This window comes from Lissotriton vulgaris, chromosome 1_2, assembly GCF_964263255.1.
Source record: "Lissotriton vulgaris chromosome 1_2, aLisVul1.2, whole genome shotgun sequence".
NCBI classification, from domain to species: Eukaryota; Metazoa; Chordata; class Amphibia; order Caudata; family Salamandridae; genus Lissotriton; species Lissotriton vulgaris.
This window is the reverse complement of record NC_141686.1, coordinates 310,909,555-310,930,307: the sequence shown is the minus strand read 5'-3', so window position 1 is coordinate 310,930,307 and position 20,753 is coordinate 310,909,555. Positions and strand designations below refer to the sequence as shown.

General features: G+C 50.1%; 1 protein-coding gene across 7 annotated transcripts in view; it reads left to right on the top strand.

Moving 5' to 3' along the window:
• Positions 1–20,753, top strand: part of STX3 (syntaxin 3) — a 251,816-nt gene that overhangs the window by 131,662 nt on the left and 99,401 nt on the right. The window contains exon 1 of one of the 7 annotated variants that reach the window (XM_086953331.1): positions 9,686–10,021. The exons of 5 other annotated variants lie outside the window; for them this stretch is intronic. In XM_086953331.1, the coding sequence (XP_086809457.1) occupies positions 10,019–10,021 (3 nt within the window). In that variant the 5' untranslated portion in view covers positions 9,686–10,018. Of the gene's footprint in view, positions 1–9,685; positions 10,022–20,753 lie in introns of those variants that run through there. One more of the 7 variants, XM_086953330.1, reaches the window with a different exon arrangement.

Below are 20,753 nucleotides of genomic sequence, written 5' to 3'. Positions count from 1 at the left end.
TCATGCCGTCATGCCGTAAGGTCTCCAGTAGTGAGAAGTGAGCAGTGTGAGCAGCGCACATCGATGTGACTGCTGTCGCGGAACTCGGAGTCCGGAAAAAAGGGACCGCCTGTACCAGGGCACAAAACAGAGCCCGATAGAGGAATGTTTCGAGGCCCCCTGAAAAAAACTGCCGGTGCTCAGCCCACTTAAAGCCTTGCCTTTAGCAAATCCTACCGGACCAGAGGGGCTTTTCGGTCACTCTGCAAAAAACATAAATCTGGTAAATTCCAAAGTTTAGGGAACTGAAGCGATGCATCGGGAACGAGCCTTGAGACCATCGACACATCGATCTGCTGATGGAGGGTGATCGACAGCATGGTGCCGTCGACAGGTGGGGCAGGGGTGAGCTCCTCGGATCCGTGACTGACCGTGTCCCAGCCCTCCCGCTTCCTTAGAACTGCTGGGAAGTCAGTGGCTAATCCAACAGAGTGGGGATCTTCCAGGGCAGAGATGACTGGAGGCACAGGGTGGAAGCCCTCAGTCACACCTGCGCAGAGCGTCGGTCGGTCTGGGGAGGGACAGAGGGACACGGAGGAGGGAGGCACGAAGGCGACAAGAGGGAGCGGTGTTCTTTGACGTCACTGCCACAAGGGCTGGAGCCAGACCCGGAACTTCAGGTGAGGTCAGAGGAGCCCAGGGGCACGTGACGCTGGCACGCACGTCACCAAAACACCCCTCCTGGAATGCACTTATCTTTCCAGCGCCACCTGCCTTCTGTGCTGCTTATGTCACACTTGGCGCTAGGCCCTCTCCTCAGGTGCAGCCTAGCGACGGTTTGTTACTCAACGGGCTTCTGTGTAGCGCTTAAACACGAGCGATTCCAGGCGCTCCTGTCCGAGTAAAGTACTCTTTAGTTGACTGCCTGAAGATCATGGAATGTTTGTACAGGATTATGAACTGTGTATAGGGAGACTAGTTACACCGTATGCGATAGACATATTTACCTTTCCCAGGGAAGTAAATCTAAAAGTCACAGGGCCTCTTCAAGGTGATTTGTCCTAACTGCACACATTTAACCCCTGGAATCCTGGGTTTTATTTAAAAACCAGTTTGTTAAAAATAAAAATGCCATGGAAGAAACCATATATGCAGATGTACGGGGAGTTTCATGACTCGAGCCTCATGGGCCGTCCTCACACTCGGCAAATGCAATAAAAAGCATCTGGTACAAACCGTATAAGACTGCAACAGGCTCTTCACGTCCGGGGCAGAGGGCGCTTTCAAAAAGGCGAGAACAAACTATAGATCAGAACTTTGAACCAGTGACCCGACGGGGCCCTTTCTACGCTTATAACCAGTGACCCGACGGGGCCCTTTCTACACTCCCGACAAGTGATGCGATGGGGCCCTTTCTACACTCCTAACCAGGGACAAGACAGGGCCCTTCCTATACTTCTTACCAGTGAGTGAATGAATGAATGAATGAAGTGGGATTTATTCATGCGCAACTTAGCCCAGTGGGCGTCAAGGCGCCTAACTCAATGTCTAGCTGAAAACACCAGGTGAAAGGAGCTTACTGATAGGCCTAAATGAAACACCAGGTTTTGAGCGCTTTCCTAAAGAGATCCAATGAGGGCTGTAATTTGATCTCCAAGGGAAGTGTGTTCCATAATTGGGGTGCCAAAATGGAGAAGGCCTTATTCCCCCATCTAACCTTCCTAGAGCGTGGAACTACCAGTTGGTTCATCTCTAGAGAGCGTAGACATCTGCTCGGGACATACCGAGTGAGCAGGGATCCAAGAGCGTCGGCAGGGCCAGCCATGAGGGCACTATAAGTGAGGCAGAGGAGTTTAAAAGACACTCTGGAGGCAATAGGGAGCCAGTGGAGACTCTTCCTTGCCGTAGTAGCGGAGGACAGCCATGGCAGAGCCAACACAAATCGCGCCGCCACATTCTGCACGACCTGTAGACGCTGCAGAAGCCCCTTGTCGGCCCCAGCGTTGAGTGAGTTGCAATAATCGAGCCTTGAGCCAACAAGAGCAATCACAATCTGCTTGCGTGCCTGTGGGGAAAGGTAGTGAAGGATTCTTTTAAGGGTCCTGATGACGCCCCAACAGGTGGCCACACTTCTATTAACCTGAAGCTCCATGGAGAGCCGGGTGTCGAAGATGACGCCTAGATTCCTGGCAGATTGTGTGGGAGTGGGGCAGATGCCCAAGGATGAAGGCCACCACTCGCTTGACCACATGTCCTGGTCTTTGCCAAAGACCAGGACCTCTGTTTTGTCACCGTTTAACTTTAGGGAGTTGAGAATCATCCACTCTGCAACGAGTTGCATGCAGGACCTAAAGTTGAGAGCGGTGGTACTCACAGAGTGGGTCAGGGACACCATAATCTGCGTGTCGTCGGCGTACGACACCACCTCCATCCCCTGAGATCTTACTAGTCTCGCAAGGGGGGCCACGTAGATATTGAACAGGGTCGGACTCAATGCCGACCCCTGTGGCACCCCACATTGCAGGGACTTGGCAGGGGAGAGGAAATCTCCAAGCATCACACGCTGCTCTCTCTGCTGTAAAAAAGAGTCCAGGAGACTGAGGACTGGCCCTGTTACCCCTGCCTCCCTTAACCTAGATGTTAAGGTAGAGGGAGACAGGGTATCGAATGCCGCTGTGAGGTCCAACAGTACTAGCACGGTGGTTTGGCCCAGATCTACTTTCCGGCGAATGTTATCTGCAACCATAGTCAAGGCGGGCTCCGTGCTGTGAAGCTTTCTAAAACCGTGTTGGGACCCGTCCAAGAACCCCGAGGAGTCCAGGAAGCTGGATAAGTGACAGTTCAAATGAGCCGCCAACATCTTAGCAGGTGCCGGCAGAAGAGATATTGGTCTGAAGTTCTTCAGGAGACCAGGGTCCAAGGTGGGCTTTTTAAGAAGAGGTTTTACTATGGCCTTATTCCATGCCATAGGAAAGGTACCATGTTCCATGGCTCCATTCATTATTTCCAGCATAGGAGGAAGAATGCTGTCCCTACAGTCCTTTAGTACTTTCACAGGAACAGGATCCAGAGGAGAGGCTGATTTCGTTCTATCTAGCAGAAGATTAAGACCGTTTATGGAAAGCGCAGGAAAATGAGTAAGGATTTGGGGAGAATCATCAATCCAAGATTCACAATGCTTCACTCAAGAGGAATCCTCGTCACTCTGGGAATTCCTCTGAGATTGTAGGGCCAGATGGATATCGTCAATTTTTTTATAGAAGAAATCCGAGATGTTATTACATAGTTCCTGTGTGGCTATCACGGGGTCAGGTGCCTGAAGAGAGCAGAGGGAGTCCACAATTTTAAAGAGCTCTTTAGATGAGGTAATAGAACTGGTCAGGTTGGTGAAATAATCCTGTTTCTCCTGGATAACTCTGCTTTTATACTCTCGCAACAGGCACCTGTAAGCCTCCCGATCTATCTGATCCCAAGATTTGCGCCAGCCTCTTTCCTTCCTCCTACATTTTTGTCTGAGGAGCCTCAATGTTTCAGTGAACCAAGGGGCTGTCGGCTTTTGTCGCGCCACATATCTGAGTGAGGCAGGGGCTAGCACATCCACTGCTCTAGTAATAGTCAGAGAGTTCCTGTGCCGCCTCATCAACCGACCAATGAGATGAAGTACTAATGTTTTGAATAAGAGGGGCCAGAGCCTCATTGGTGATATTTCTAAAACTTCTTTTGAGACATTTATTAGTGGTAACCGAGTTACCCTCAGTACGGGGAGTGTTTAGATACAGCGGTACCGCTAAATGATCAGACCATACTAGCGGCAAAGGCGTGCCGACTGTTAGTCTAGGGTCATTGGAGAATACCCCATCAAGGGTGTGGCCAGCCCTGTGGGTCGGGCAAAGTACCCTTTGGACAAAGTCACAGGCCTCCAAAGCCTTAACCAGGGAGGATGTGTCTTTAGCTTCCAGATCATCTAAATGAAAATTCAGGTCGCCGAGAATGGTGAAGTGCGATCGCCCAAAATATGGTTCCAAGATTCTAAAAAGCTCAGAGCAAAGGTTGGTTCTAGATCCTGGAGGTCTATATACAAGGATTCCAGAGAGGGAAATCGAGGGGGAACACACTATGCAAAAATATAGAGCCTCAAAGGGATCAGAAGGGACAGATAGAGACTTTACAGTACAGGAGAGTGTGGCCTTAAAAAGGATTGCCAGTCCACCTCCTCTCCGTCGTACTCTGTCCAGCCTATGAAGCGCATATCCTTCAGGTATCGCCAAAAGAAGATCATGACCAGAGGAATCAGAGGCCCATGTCTCGGTCACAAAAACCCAGTCGGGTTGCCTTATACTTACAAAATCATGAAAAGCTACGTTATTTTTAATGAGGGAACGTGCATTAATCAGGAAGCCCTGTCTGGGTTGAGAGGTCGACTGACCATGGGGGGGAAGGAGCTGATTTCCTAAAAGGCTGAGTGACGGATTTGAGAAAAGTTTTACACGTAGGACAGACCTGAACCTGCCGCAAGACCTCAGGAGGGAACCGATGATGACACAAGAGTGCAGGGGTTCTAAAAGACAAAAGATCCTGCAGAGAATAAACCTGGGGCGCTAAAATGGAGCTATCAGGAGCCCCAGAGTCCAGTCCGTCCTGCAGCCCGTCCTCAGCGCGGACGGGCGCAGACTGGCTGAACTCTGGCGTAACTCCGGCGTCAATCAGGCGTCCCCACTGCGCGTCTGCATGACTCTCTTTTGTACACGTCTAGCGTCCTTCTGACGACTAGAGCGTGTACCCTACCAAATGGTGCCGAAAAGCGGCCCGTCTACTAGCAAGATGGCGCTAATGCAGTAAATTACGCCGGGAAGCGGACCCGCCGAACAGCGGTGACTTTTACCAAAGTTAGAGTGCAAGTGAGGGCCAGGCCAGTTTAAAAACAAAGAATAATAAACGAAATACAAATTAAATCCAAAACGAGGTGTGATTAAAATTATCAGCAGCTCCGGCCACGAACCGCACAGAGTGCTGGCGTGAGTCTGGTGACAGCTAGGCAAGCTGCAACCAGTGACCCGACGGGGCCCTTTCTACACTTCTAACCAGTGACCCGACAGGGCCCTTCCTACACTTCTAACCAGTGAACCGATGGGGCCCTTTCTACCTTTCCGACAAGTGATGCGATGGGGCCCTTCCTACACTTCTAACCAGTGACCCGACGGGGACCTTTCTACACTTTCAACCAGTGACCCGACGGGGAACTTTCTACACTTTCAACCAGTGACCCGACTGTGCCATTTCTACACTTCTAACCTGTAACCCAACGGGGCCCTTTCTACACTCCTAACCAGGGACAAGACAGGGCCTGTCCTACACTTCTTACCAGTAACCCGACGGGGCACTTTCTACACTCCTAACCAGGGACAAGACAGGGCCCTTCCTATACTTCTAACCAGAGACCCGACGGGGACCTTTCTACACTCCTAACCAGGGACAAGACAGGGCCTGTCCTACACTTCTTACCAGTGACCCGACGGGGCCCTTTCTACACTTCGAACCAGTGACCCGATGGGGCCCTTTCTACACTTCTAACCAGTGACCCGACAGGACCTTTTCTACACTTTCAACCAGTGACCCGACGGTGCCCTTTCTACACTTCTAACCTGTAACCCAATGGGGGCCCTTTCTACACTCCTAACCAGGGACAAGACAGGGCCTGTCCTACACTTCTTACCAATGACCCGACGGGGCCCTTTCTACACTTCTAACCAGTGACCCGACGGGCCCTTCCTACTCTTCTAACCAGTGACCCGACGGGGCCCTTCCTACTCTTCTAACCAGTGACCCGACGGGGCCCTTCCTACACTTCTAACCAGTGACCCGATGGGGCCCTTCCTACACTTCTAACCAGTGACCCGACGGGGCCCTTTCTACCCCTCCGACAAGTGATGCGATGGGGCCCTTTCTACACTCCTTACCAGTGACCCGACGGGGCCTGTCCTACACTTCTTACCAGTGACCCGACGGGGCCCTTTCTACACTTCCAACCAGTGAACCGATGGGGCCCTTTCTACAATTCTGAACCAGTGACCGGACGGGGCCCTTTCTACACTTTTGACCAGTGACCGGACGGGGCCCTTTCTACCCTTCCGACAAGTGATGCGATGGGGCCCTTTCTACACTTCTAACCAGTGACCCGACGGGGCCCTTTCTACACTTCGAACCAGTGACCCGACGGGGCCCTTTCTACACTTCGAACCAGTGACCGGACGGGGCCCTTTCTACTCTTCGACCCAGTGACCCGACGGGGCCCTTCCTACACTTCGAACCAGTGACTGGACGGGGCCCTTCCTACACTTCGAACCAGTGACCCGACGGGGCCCTTTCTACTCTTCGACCCAGTGACCCGACGGGGCCCTTCCTACACTTCGAACCAGTGACCGGACGGGGCCCTTCCTACACTTCGAACCAGTGACCGGACGGGGCCCTTTCTACTCTTCGAACCAGTGACCCGACGGGGCCCTTCCTACACTTCGAACCAGTGACCGGACGGGGCCCTTCCTACACTTCGAACCAGTGACCGGACGGGGCCCTTCCTACACTTCGAACCAGTGACCGGACGGGGCCCTTTCTACTCTTCGACCCAGTGACCCGACGGGGCCCTTCCTACACTTCGAACCAGTGACCCGACGGGGCCCTTTCTACACTTCGAACCAGTGACCGGACGGGGCCCTTCTATACATATGCAAGAGGTCGGGCTGTGACAGTCCTGAATCTTGGACTCAGGGGCCAGCACCTGAAAGTGAGCCCTCTCCAGGTACCTTTTCACTCCCTGCAGACGTGTGAATTCAATAAGAGTGATCGGTCAGAGGAGCCCAGGTTTATAAACCCACAGCCTCGTCCCCCCCTGCCCCTCTGCGCCCCTGCCCCCCACACACTGCTCAGAGAGCTTCTCTAATCATTGGGAGAAGTGGGCCGAAAGTTTTGTGCCCAAGATTTTGGAAGTCATTCCACTTTTTTGACAGTTTAACGCTAAACACTAGAAGGAATGCATTAACTACACGTCAGTCATGCGCAGTACCCTCCTGAGCTGTCCAATGTTACTTTGTCCATTTCTGAGAGTAACGTGGAAGGCAGAGTAGCCAAGGGGTTTGCGGATAGCCCACCTGCCAGTGGGTCCTCATTCTGTCTATGGGGTTAAAAAACTGAGAACTTGTAGCTCAAAAATATTTCTGTGCTTCCAGAAGGTTGAAGCCCAAAGGGGAATTAATAGAAGCATTACTGCCACAGGGTACCTTCTGCTGGGTGTGCCATCTCGGGCCTGGGGCTTCTAACTTGGCCTAGTATGGCGCACCGGCTGGGCTTTCTCTTATAATACAAATCGAGAACCAAGGGTCTGAGAGAAATGGATATGTTAAACCATTCAATAGGCGCAACTGTAATTAAATCAGTTGAGGATGCAAAAACTCCTATCGAGCTCAAAAGTAAAAGACTCAACAATGAACTGTGATCAGGAACACAGGTGATTATCAGTGAGACTCAAAGAAAAAAACGGATTCCCATCAAATGTCTTATAATGATCTATTTTCTCATCTGGTCATCCATGGCCGTGGGGCAGTCTGTCTCTAGATCATTGAGACCATATCCACACCCACTCTCCAACAGGAGTCCGTGGGTGTAGCTCACACTCACTGTGCTGACCATGAGGTAGATAGAATAATATGGGAATTAGTGCAGTGCAAAGAAAGGGGAACGTGGTGAGATAAAATAGAGTGGCAAAGACAGACAAAAGGACATTTTATTCAGAAGACTGTCTTACCCTCTAATTAAAATCAAGAACAGTGCAAAAAATGGCAGTCTCAAACAAATATTTGACTACCAAAAAAGGGCCGACATGTTTCAGCCAATGGGGGAGCAGTATCCCAAGGCTTTCTTCAGGGCCTCTGTTCTAATAATTTGCTACCGCTAATGAGAATACAGAAAATAAGCTTTCTCTTACTATTGTTCTTTTGGAGTTTGGGAGACAGAATCATAACTGGTGAGGTCACCAATCGCTACCTTTTAGTACATACTATGAATGTATGCCCTGCAGCAGTACGAGTGGTCAGAGTGCCGAAACATAGCAACTGCCATCAAAAGAAAATGGTCCTTTCTTAAAAGCAATCCAAGCCACTAGGAAACAACCGGTGGACGACGATGCAGGGACACAATTCCTTTGTTAAAAGAATGTAAAAGGAATGTAAAATATATCTGTCTAATGAGCAGGTAATGAGCGCAGGCACATGGCTGGTGCAGCGGATACAGGAACAGAGAGCACAGGCATGCACGGGCACCACCAGCACAGTGACAGGCAGGTACTGAGCACAGGCGTGTGCCTGTTGCAGGCAGGGTGGGGGATTCCATCTACAGGGGCAGTGATCCCACAACTCTAAACACAGGCATAGCACGGGCTCCTGTCCGGTGCTGGTAGGGTTGATAAGTCCCAGTACGGGGACAGCGACCACAAGCTGACCTAATAAGTGAAACAGGCATCAGCAGGCAGGGCAGGCCTTGGCTATGGGTGAGCTGGGCCCAGGCCCGGGACGCCAGTATTCCGAGGGGCACAGCAGGGAGCTCCCTGACTTATGTCTTGCAATCAGCAGCTCGTCCATCCCACTTGTCCTCAATCGGGTCCCGTTAAAGACTTTGTAACCAGCTCTTTACAGTGCTTTAAATGGGCCGATACTGTCCCGTATTGATTACCGTCACTTTTTAGTTTTGAGTGAGAGAGTACCTGCACTTCTCAAGAGAAACCGAATACTTTTGATTGGAGAGTACCAGCACTTCTCAGACACAAGCAGGTACTCTGGTAGGGAGTACTGGCACTTCTCAGAAACATGCAGGTACTTTGGTACGGAGTACCAGCACTTCTCAGAAACAAGCAAGTACTCTGGTACGGAATACCAGTACTTCTCAGACACAAGCAGGTACTCTTGTACCGAGTACCAGCACTTTTCAGACACAAGTAGGTACTCTGGTACGGAGTACCAGCACTTTTCAGACACAAGCAGGTACTCTGGTATGGAGTAGCAGCACTTCTCAGAAACAAGCGGGTACTCTGGAACGGAGTACCAGCATTTCTCAAAAACAAGCAGGTACTCTGGTATGAAGTACCAGCAATTTGCAGACATAAGCAGGTACTCTGGTACGGAGTACCAGTACTTCTCAGACATAAGCAGGTATTCTGGTACGGAGTAGCAGCACTTCTCAGAAACAAGCAGGTACTCTGGTACGGAGTACTGGCACTTCTCAGACACAAGCAGGCACTCTGGTACGGAGTAGCGGCACTTCTCAGAAACCAGCAGGCACTCTGGTACGGAGTAGCGGCACTTAGAAACAAGCAGGCACTCTGGTATGGAGTAGCAGCACTTCTCAGAAACAAGCAGGTACGCTGGTACGGAGTACCAGCACTTCTCAGACACAAGCAGGTACTCTGGTACCGAGTACCAGCACTTCGATTTTTCCACCTCAAGCACTGGCCCTTAAGGTACCTCAGTGTAACTGTTCACACACCTCCTGCCTTAATACCCCAACTGACTCCCTGTCCTCACAACAAACCACATTTTCTTTCCGAACCTAGGGCTTGGAGATCCCCTTTGCCACTTCCGGGTCAGCTCGGCCCTGCCTGGAGATTACCAGATGTGACTGGTGAGGAGTGTAGTCCACTTCCTCATACCCTGCCCAGAGCAGAGACAACCCGGAAGTGCCAAGGGGAAGAAATACTCTCAGAACTGAAAGACATCACAAACCGTGCCTCAGCCCGGGCTGGGCAGCGTCTGCAGTCATCTCCGCCACACCCGAGCTTTTCACAGGTCTTTGAGACCACTCACACGCCTCTGTGACCTGGCTAACGAGGCTTTGGTTCTTTCACTGGTTCCAGTACCCCCTGGGTCTGCGATGCATTTTGGGTAAAGGCATCTCACAGGAGAGATGCCACCTTTCCTAAAGAAAAATACCGCCAGTTGTTGCTGTTAAGAGTCGGCACCGGCCTCGCCTGACGCTAAAGGGGGCTGAAAAACAAATGGTATGTATTCATTTGGAACATGACTTTTCTGTCTTTGTTTGCTTAAATTGTTTGAAACTGCTATTTATATTTGCTGTTTGAAGTGTGCTCAGATAAGTGCTAAAAATACTGGCTGCAGGGGAATCTGCTTCATTTTGTACTGGCTGGGACTTCAAAATACTGGTGGTGCCGGTATAAATCCCATCAGCTGCCGACCCTAAACAGGAGACTGAACGTTTGTTGCAGGATGAGCACATTATTTACTTACTCACCCTGCGTCCCTGGTCGATGCCATAATAGCAATAGTTTAACTTGTATCTGAAACCCTACGTCAGCCGTCCATAACAACTCCAGGTGCCTGGGACTACATCCGGCATTCAGGCAACTCACTGCTGGCTGTCACCGCTCACCCTTCACCTTCATGTTTACCCTGCACTCGCAGCAATCACACTGCACTCTCAGCAATCACACTGCACTCTCAGCAATCACACTGCACTCTCAGCAATCACACTGCACTCTCAGCAATCACACTGCACTCTCAGCAATCACACTGCACTCGCAGCAATCACACTGCACTCGCAGCAATCACACTGCACTCGCAGCAATCACACTGCACTCGCGCTGCTCACCATGCACTCGCGGCAATCACACTGCACTCGCGGCAATCACACTGCACTTGCAGCAATCACACTGCACTCGCAGCAATCACACTGCACTCGCAGCAATCACACTGCACTCGCAGCAATCACACTGCACTCGCAGCAATCACACTGCACTCGCGCTGCTCACCATGCACTCGCGGCAATCACACTGCACTCGCGGCAATCACACTGCACTTGCAGCAATCACACTGCACTCGCAGCAATCACACTGCACTCGCAGCAATCACACTGCACTCGCAGCAATCACACTGCACTCGCAGCAATCACACTGCACTCGCAGCAATCACACTGCACTCGCAGCAATCACACTGCACTCGCAGCAATCACACTGCACTCGCAGCAATCACACTGCACTCGCGCTGCTCACCATGCACTCGCGGCAATCACACTGCACTCTCAGCAATCACACTGCACTCGCACTGCTCACCATGCACTCGCGGCAATCACACTGCACTCTCAGCAATCACACTGCACTCGCACTGCTCACCATGCACTCGCAACAATCACACTGCACTCTCAGCAATCACACTGCACTCGCACTGCTCACCATGCACTCGCAGCAATCACACTGTACTCTCAACAATCACACTGCACTCGCACTGCTCACCATGCACTCGCAGCAATCACACTGCATTCGCACTGCTCACCCTGCACTCGCAGCAATCACCCTGCACTCTCAGCAATCACCCTGCACTCTCAGCAATCACCCTGCACTCTCAGCAATCACCCTGCACTCTCAGCAATCACCCTGCACTCTCAGCAATCACACTGCACTCTCAGCAATCACACTGCACTCGCACTGCTCACCATGCACTCGCAGCAATCACACTGTACTCTCAACAATCACACTGCACTCGCATTGCTCACCATGCACTCGCAGCAATCACACTGCACTCGCACTGCTCACCATGCACTCGCAGCAATCACACTGCATTCGCACTGCTCACCATGCACTCTCAGCAATCACACTGCACTCGCAATGCTCACCATGCACTCGCAGCAATCACACTGCATTCGCACTGCTCACCATGCACTCTCAGCAATCACCCTGCACTCTCAGCAATCACCCTGCACTCTCAGCAATCACCCTGCACTCTCAGCAATCACCCTGCACTCTCAGCAATCACATTGCACTCGCAGCAATCACACTGCACTCTCAGAAATCACCCTGCACTCTCAGCAATCAACCTGCACTCTCAGCAATCACACTGCACTCTCAGCAATCACACTGCACTCTCAGCAATCACACTGCACTCTCAGCAATCACACTGCACTCGCACTGCTCACCATGCACTCGCAGCAATCACACTGTACTCTCAACAATCACACTACACTCGCACTGCTCACCATGCACTCTCAGCAATCACACTGCACTCGAACTGCTCACCATGCACTCGCAGCAATCACACTGCACTCGCACTGCTCACCATGCACTCGCAGCAATCACACTGCATTCGCACTGCTCACCATGCACTCTCAGCAATCACACTGCACTCGCAATGCTCACCATGCACTCGCAGCAATCACACTGCATTCGCACTGCTCACCCTGCACTCTCAGCAATCACCCTGCACTCTCAGCAATCACCCTGCACTCTCAGCAATCACCCTGCACTCTCAGCAATCACCCTGCACTCTCAGCAATCACACTGCACTCTCAGCAATCACACTGCACTCTCAGCAATCACACTGCACTCTCAGCAATCACACTGCACTCGCACTGCTCACCATGCACTCGCAGCAATCACACTGTACTCTCAACAATCACACTGCACTCGCACTGCTCACCATGCACTCGCAGCAATCACACTGCACTCGCACTGCTCACCATGCACTCGCAACAATCACACTGCATTCGCACTGCTCACCATGCACTCTCAGCAATCACACTGCACTCTCAGCAATCACACTGCACTCGCACTGCTCACCATGCACTCGCAGCAATCACACTGCATTCGCACTGCTCACCATGCACTCTCAGCAATCACACTGCACTCGCACTGCTCACCATGCACTCGCAGCAATCACACTGCATTCGCACTGCTCACCATGCACTCTCAGCAATCACACTGCACTCTCAGCAATCACAATGCACTCGCACTGCTCACCATGCACTTGCAGCAATCACACTACTCTCAACAATCACACTACACTCGCACTGCTCACCATGCACTCGCAACAATCACACTGCATTCGCACTGCTCACCATGCACTCTCAGCAATCACACTGCACTCTCAGCAATCACACTGCACTCGCACTGCTCACCATGCACTCGCAGCAATCACACTGCATTCGCACTGCTCACCATGCACTCTCAGCAATCACACTGCACTCTCAGCAATCACACTGCACTCGCAGCAATCACACTGCACTCGCACTGCTCACCATGCACTCGCAGCAATCGCACTGCATTCGCACTGCTCACCATGCACTCTCAGCAATCACACTGCACTCTCAGCAATCACAATACACTCGCACTGCTCACCATGCACTCACACGGACAAACCTCTCAGCCTGCATTCATACAGGTACTCTGTTCATCCTGCCTGCACAGAGACCATAGTCTGCCGGAACTCAGAGGGACACACCACTCACACTGCACTAACTCCTCTCACCATGCACTCACCAGTCGCTCTCACATATCACCCTTCTCTCTCGCCGCTCATCCTGCACCACACACAGGCACACCACTCACCCTGCATTTACACTGCTCACACCACCCTGTACTCACTCTGCACACACTCTTCTCCCCCGACACTCGCATGGGCCCTCCTCTCGCACTGCATTCATGCAGCTCACCCAACACTCACATCGGTGCATTCTTCACCCAACACTCGCACAACTCACGCTGCACTCATTCACACTATTCACCATCGCCCAGCACTTACATGAGCACACCTCTTACTCGTCACATGTAAATAATGACAACTTTTATGAATATACACATATTTCCACAAAGGCACCCACAGAATACCTGATCTTTCTGTAGTTCTAGATGCCTACTTAATTCCGTCTGCAACAACGGGGCCGGTGCAAGAGGGGAGAGTGGACTGAACGTGGGATGGCACGAGGAGGGAGACAAGGGCTGCGGATTTGGGGTATGGTGGTGGATTAAGGATAATGTGACACCTTCAGCCATTCCTGGCTTTTCATTCACCACAATGCTTCATTACAAGATTTGTAGTACATCTAAAGTCGGATCTCAAAAACCCCAAAATGCAAAGTGATACTGGATAAAATCCATGGTTGTTGAAGAAGCCAAGTACTTAATAAGATCAGTTGGATGCTGCGATATTACATGTTAGAACGTGGATTTGTTAATTTCCAATACTGTAACTGCTTGATCCACATGTGAAATCGAATATAAGCCCCATACAACTGTTTTAAGGAAGCACACTTTTCATTCACATCATACTTGTAACAAACTTTGACAAGGCAATATATTATTTTTAAATAGCTGATACAGAATGTGTTTTTAATAAGTTTCACTAAAAGGCAAGGCAGGTATAGCAAAAGCATCAGGGCAAGCTTTTCTAACACAATAAAAGCAGAATGAATAATGGAAGTGTGAGTGGCAGTGTGTCTGTGTGTGAGTGTGACAGAGTACGAAAGAGTGCAAGAGATATAGCGAGAATGTGCGTGTGAGAGAACGTGCTTGAGTGTATGTGTGTTATGCATTCAAGTGTGTTGCTGGTCTGTCACACTGGAGGTTATTCTTGCCTTCTGGACAAGGGCACTGAAAGCACATGGATGGGGGGTGTTACTGGTGGCAGACTGCAGGCCCCGACATGCTTCGATTAAGACACCATCATTGACTGTGGGGCTCGAACTGTCCAAATGAGAAAGTCACTAGCCCAATCATCACCAGCGACACAGAACACACGCCACCACACCTGGCCAGAGGCCCGACATGATGCACGTAATACTTCGCATATGGGGTGGATCCATAGCAAAATGTTGGGACTGATATTTGAGGTAACTCCTGTACTTAGATTTCCTGGACTCATTTAATGCAGGGGTCAATGCCAAAATGGTGACCCTTGTGTACCAGTGGGCATTTTAAGAGGTACACTTGACTGTGGCTGATGTAGCCATGGTAAATGTCTGGCACTGTCACATTGAATGTACTCCTTGGCATAAGGGGTCCACCTTAGTATAGTGGAAGTAATGCCTGACTTAAGACATTTGAGAAGAGCGAGATCTGCTCCTAGGAAAGGCCAGGTTTCCCTGGTGCATGAAAGTACTGGAATATTTCATGAATGCCCGTAAGGGTCTGCAGCGTTTTAGCAAATTTGATCCCAAAAGTTTAAAAAAATTCTCATGGGAGAAGTCTACTCTCCCTTAAATCATCAACAAGAAATCTGTTAACTTGTTTTGCTTGTTTGAGTTTGGGGGACGTATCACCCCACCACTTGCATTGACATTTTTCCTCACATAATGGGTACAAGATTAGCTCTCACCTCATTTCTGGACATGCTTGTCCTGCCCCACTGGCGTGAGTAGAAATGGTTTAGGGCGGTGGGACTGGTGCAGCTGCACCGGTCGTTGACATTGGTGGGGGGCGCTGTGTTAAAAAATATTTTTGGGTTTAAAAGCACATGAATTTCCTTGTGGCGTCGGGTAGTTTTCAGGCAACAATAAAAATACTAAGATATCTCTGGTGATTAATGTTCCTACTTGTGAGTTCAGAATGTTGTCTTGTTGCGGTTTTGGCCCATCATAATGTAGCACAGAGGGTTAATGTGCCTGCTGCAAAGAACGTGTACCGTGCAGATCAGAGAATTGAGTGTGAGTGAACTATGAGTAGCATTATAAAAAAGATGAAATGTACGTCAGAGAGGCTATGGAGAGATGAGGTGCACTGATGCAGAGTGGTAGTGGGGGAATTCATGGAGAAGGAGGATATGGGTAGGAGAGCGCCAAAACAGACTGTCATAGCGGCGCCACCAGGGCTCGAGGCGGCCCTGGCTGGGAGTCTTAGCCCGCCGAAGTTCGCGCCGAGTTGCGCCCCTGCCCGCCACCTTATCAGGCATTCAAGGGAGTGGGGCATAAACCCCTGGCAATGCTTAGCTGTAAACCCAGGCTGTGCCAACCATGAGTTGTTCTTCACTGAGAGGAAAAGCTTGGGAGTGAGACGGACTATCACCGAGGTGGAGAGAGGGAACAAGACTGGTGGGGGAGAGAGAACTGGGGGTAATGGTAATAAGGCTAGGGAGGAAGAGAGACTTCGAAAGATGGAGGGGTCACTACTGTACGCCCCACAGCAGCACAGATGCCAGCAACTCCAGATCCTTAGGCAAATTACATTTTGCCTTTCAGCCTCTCCCTTCTCTCTGGCATCCCGGCAGTTTCTTTTGCATGTTTTGCCACGTCACATCCTTGTGGCCTCTTGTGATGACACCTGAAGGACACCACCAGACAGTGGCAAACCCTCGGCTTTCCAACACTACACATGTGTAAAAAAAGAACATGCCCTCCACACATTAACATTGAATCCAATAAATAATGCTTTTATAAAATATTATTTTATTTTCATTTAAGTTGAGCACAAACATAACTGCCAAGGTGGGTCAGTGAGTTAAACACCTGTCAATGCCGTCTGAAGTATGCATGTATGTATCTATGTATGTAGTATTTCGATAGTTAAGCTAGGCAAGACACAGGTTAGCGCTGTTCAGGGTGAAATTTATAGATACCGAACCATCTGACTGTTTGACCTCCGCAAACCTGTCAATGGTGACACAGGGGTTTGTCCTGTAAATCAGGGGTCTCCAAACTTTTCAGTACGAGGGCCACACCGTATATTTTACAAATATTTGTGGGCCGAAAAAAAAGTTTGTTAAATAAATGAATAACATTTATGAATCAATAAGGTTTACTTGGATCTCTTTGTAATCAGCATGATATGATTCAGAACAGAAGAGAACTGTGACAATTACAAATAAACCATGCAGCGCTTAAGCCGAGAGATTATATATGAGTAAAAATGTCAAACATTAACAAATGCTTTGACAAAATAATCAGTTACTTAGCTGTAGATAAGAAGAGCAGGCTATTCATTTTAAATACGGAAAATGTACAAATTTACATGAAATGTGTATTTGTCCAATTTTGTGGCACGCAATATGAAAAATAAACACTCCACTTCAGTAAAACAAAGAATAAATATTCAAAATTAACTTGAGCCATTAATAAAGGTACAACATTTAGAGTTTTTAATGGTAAACAACAAAACGCAGAGCACAAGATTAATCTAAATGATAAACCAGATTTTTTAAATTTCAAAATATCACTGAACTGCGGTTTCAACCCTGAGGATCGAAATATTAGAATGGACTGAAAAAATGCTCATCAGATAAATTTTCTCGAAATTTGGACTGTGCATACTTCACTTTTGAAAATGTTTTAGAGGCTAAGGAGACACGCTTCCATTCTTTGTTTACAGGCCTATGTGTGTGAGTCAGATTGAAGAGAAAGTCAAAACATCTGTACAAAATGAATCACAGGAACGTTCATAAAGTGCCCTCCAAAGGACATGTGCTCTTCTGCAGTGTGGACTATCTGCACCAGTAGCTTGTGTAGTTCAAAGATCTTGCATACACAACATTGCTGGTCAAAATTTACAATAGAGGAGATTCAAGAGGCTCTGCTGCCACCTACAGGCTGCCAATGGAATTGGATATATAATTGGCGGCCCAGCTCTGTGGCTTGGTGCTCCTGCTTTACTTTCCAGCAAGGAGTGTTGTGGCCCACTCCGTGTTGGGCTCACTCGGAAGCAGCCTCATCAGGCGATGGACTTCTAGTTCTGCACCTTCACCCACTCTTGGCACTTAATATATTTTTGCTCGGGACCACAAAGGGCTGCCTGGTACATTCTGGGAGCAGGCATCAAAATGAAAGACCACAGAATATTACAACACTGAACATTTTACATAGGCTGCTACTTACTTAATACTCTGCTTACATTAAACAAGCCCTTCTGCTAGCCATGCTGTGCGTGCTCTTGGTCAGACTCATAGCGCACTCAGTTATGTGCTCAAAACCTCAGCCAATCACTGCATCCTCTTGGCCAGGCTGCTGCACACTGTCCTGTGCTCAAGACCTCAGCCATTCTCTGCATGGTCTCTGCCAGACTCAATGCACCCCTTTTCCTTGTACTCCCATCTTCTGCCCTGCACTCCACTCCCTCAAGCAGGCTCAATGTGCCCTTACTCATGCGCTGTACGCCCTCAGCCAAGCTCTGTGCGCCCTCTGCCATGCACTCCACGCCTTCAGCCAGGCTCAATGTGCTTTTACTCATGCGCTGTACGCCCTCAGCCAAGCTCGGTGCCCCCTCTGCCATGCACTCCACGCCTTCAGCCAGGCTCAATGTGCTTTTACTCATGCGCTGTACGCCCTCAGCCAAGCTCTGTGCGCCCTCTGCCATGCACTCCACGCCTTCAGCCAGGCTCAATGTGCTTTTACTCATGCGCTGTACGCCCTCAGCCAAGCTCGGTGCCCCCTCTGCCATGCACTCCACGCCTTCAGCCAGGCTCAATGTGCTTTTACTCATGCGCTGTACGCCCTCAGCCAAGCTCGGTGCCCCCTCTGCCATGCACTCCATGCCTTCAGCCAGGCTCAATGTGCTTTTACTCATGCGCTGTACGCCCTCAGCCAAGCTCGGTGCCCCCTCTGCCATGCACTCAACGCCCTTAACCAGGATCACTGTGACCTCTGCCAGATTTGATGCAACCTCCGCCATGACCAACATGACCGTGGCCAGGCTCGATGGACACTCGGCCATGTCGTTGACACCCGAACAGGCTCAACGAGCACCCAGTCACGCACTCCACACCATGAGCCAAGCTGGACGCATCCGACCCTCGGGCAGTCTCCGCAGTCTTGGCCAGGCTCAAAGTGCACTTAGTCATGCATAGTACACCTCAGTCATGGTCTGCACAACCTCTGCCAGGCTGGACATAACCTCTGCCATGCACGCCTGATCACAGCCTGGAAACATCCTTTACATCGTGGTGAGTGCACTGCGATGCAGTTCCAATGCAACCGTTACAACGCAAGTTGTTACAACGACTTGCACTGGATGGCGCTAGAACATAGGGAATAGTAAGATTTACTATCCCAACACCTTCCCTACTGTACGTAGACTGGTGTTGTAATAGTACATCTTACTACTCCTAAGTCCAGCGCCCTCCAGCGCAAGTCGTTGTAATGACTTGTTGTAAAAACTGCGATGTAACATACCGCAATTTGATTGCGTTGTAATGTCACATATTCACAACATTCATGCTCTAAATGAACTCTGCCACACCCTGCTTGTCCTCGACTAAGCTGTACCCACGCTTGCCACCCAACCATGCACTCCACAGTCTCAGCCATGCTTGATGTCCATTTGGCCGCGCTCCCAACCCCCAGCTCTGAACTCTACGAGGGGAACTAGATGGGCCAGGACCCTCAGTGGGGATGTTACCAGGAGAGACCACCAGCAGCCTTCTTGGAAGAGAGCAGAGGGTGACACGAAGGGAGGGAATGGAGACATACCGCTGTCCCGTTCCTGCCCGAATGGAGGAGAAGCTATTTAAACACTTTTGCTGCCCAAGAACCCTCTGTTCTTTTGAAGATGGAGCGATTGGGGGTAGAGAAGGTTTAAATAGAAGTGCTAATAACTTCTGGAAGCAAAAGAACCGAATGAGTGGGATAAAAGAACCAAATGAGTGTGACGTAAGTGGCCTGCTGCCGCGTGCAACGAGCGCGTCACGGCTGCCACAAGTGTAGGGCCACCTGGCGTGTCTCGGTCACTAGAAGTGGATGAAGTGCAGCTTCTGTAAGCTGAGACCACAGAGTGCCTGGATCATTTAGAGTCAGAGGCATGGCTGCCAGGAATGTCCCTTCATCCATAGAGAGGCTGCGCTGTGTGAGTGGCCTGAAAGGATGAGGAATCTCTGAAAGCCCACCGGCAGTGAATGCCATCTTGTAGAGGATGAATGATGCTGTGTACTGGAACGGTATGGCAATGTGCTAGGAGCATGTGTCCCAGGACTCAAGCCGTGCCTTAATGTCGAGACCTAGGTAGGTCGACATGAGTTGTGTTTATGTCCGTTTGGGCTGGACTGGTCCAATTGGAGCTTGTGTTGGGATTTCAGGCTGGACTATAAGTATTGGAGCTTGTGTTGTTAGCTGGAGTCTTCTTATTAGAGCTCGTGTTGTCAGTACGGGCTGGACTCTTCCTATTGGAGCTTTGTGTTAGTTGGACTCTTCCTATTGGCGTTCGTGTGGTCTGTTCGGCCTGGACTCTTGCTATTGGAGCTGGTGTTGTCAGCTCGGGCTGGACTCTTCCTATTGGAGCTCGTGTTGTCAGTTCGGGCTGGTCTCTTCTTATTGGAGCTAGTGTCGTCAGTTCAGCCAAAACTCTTCCTATTGGAGCTCGTGTTGTCAGTTCGGGCTGGACTCTTCCTATTGGAGCTTTGTGTTAGTTGGACTCTTCCTATTGGCGTTCGTGTGGTCTGTTCGGGCTGGACTCTTGCTATTGGAGCTGGTGTTGTCAGTTCGGGCTGGACTCTTCCTATTGGAGCTTGTGTTGTCAGTTCGGGCTGGACTCTTCTTATTGGAGCTAGTGTCGTCAGTTCAGCCAAAACTCTTCCTATTGGAGCTCGTGTTGTCAGTTCGGGCTGGACTCTTCCTATTGGAGCTTTGTGTTAGTTGGACTCTTGCTATTGGCGCTCGTGTGGTCTGTTCGGGCTGGACTCTTGCTATTGGAGCTGGTTTTGTCAGTTCGGGCTGGACTCTTCCTATTGGAGCTCGTGTTGTCAGTTCGGGCTGGACTCTTCTTATTGGAGCTAGTGTCGTCAGTTCAGCCAAAACTCTTCCTATTGGAGCTCGTGTTGTCAGTTCGGGCTGGACTCTTCCTATTGGAGCTTTGTGTTAGTTGGACTCTTGCTATTGGAGCTTTGTGTTGTCAGTTCAGCCAAAACTCTTCCTAATGGAGCTCGTGTTGTCAGTTCGGGCTGGACTCTTCCTATTGGAACTTGTGTTGCCAGTTCAGCCAAAACTCTTCCTATTGGAGCTTGTGTTGTCAGTTTGGCCAAAACTCTTCC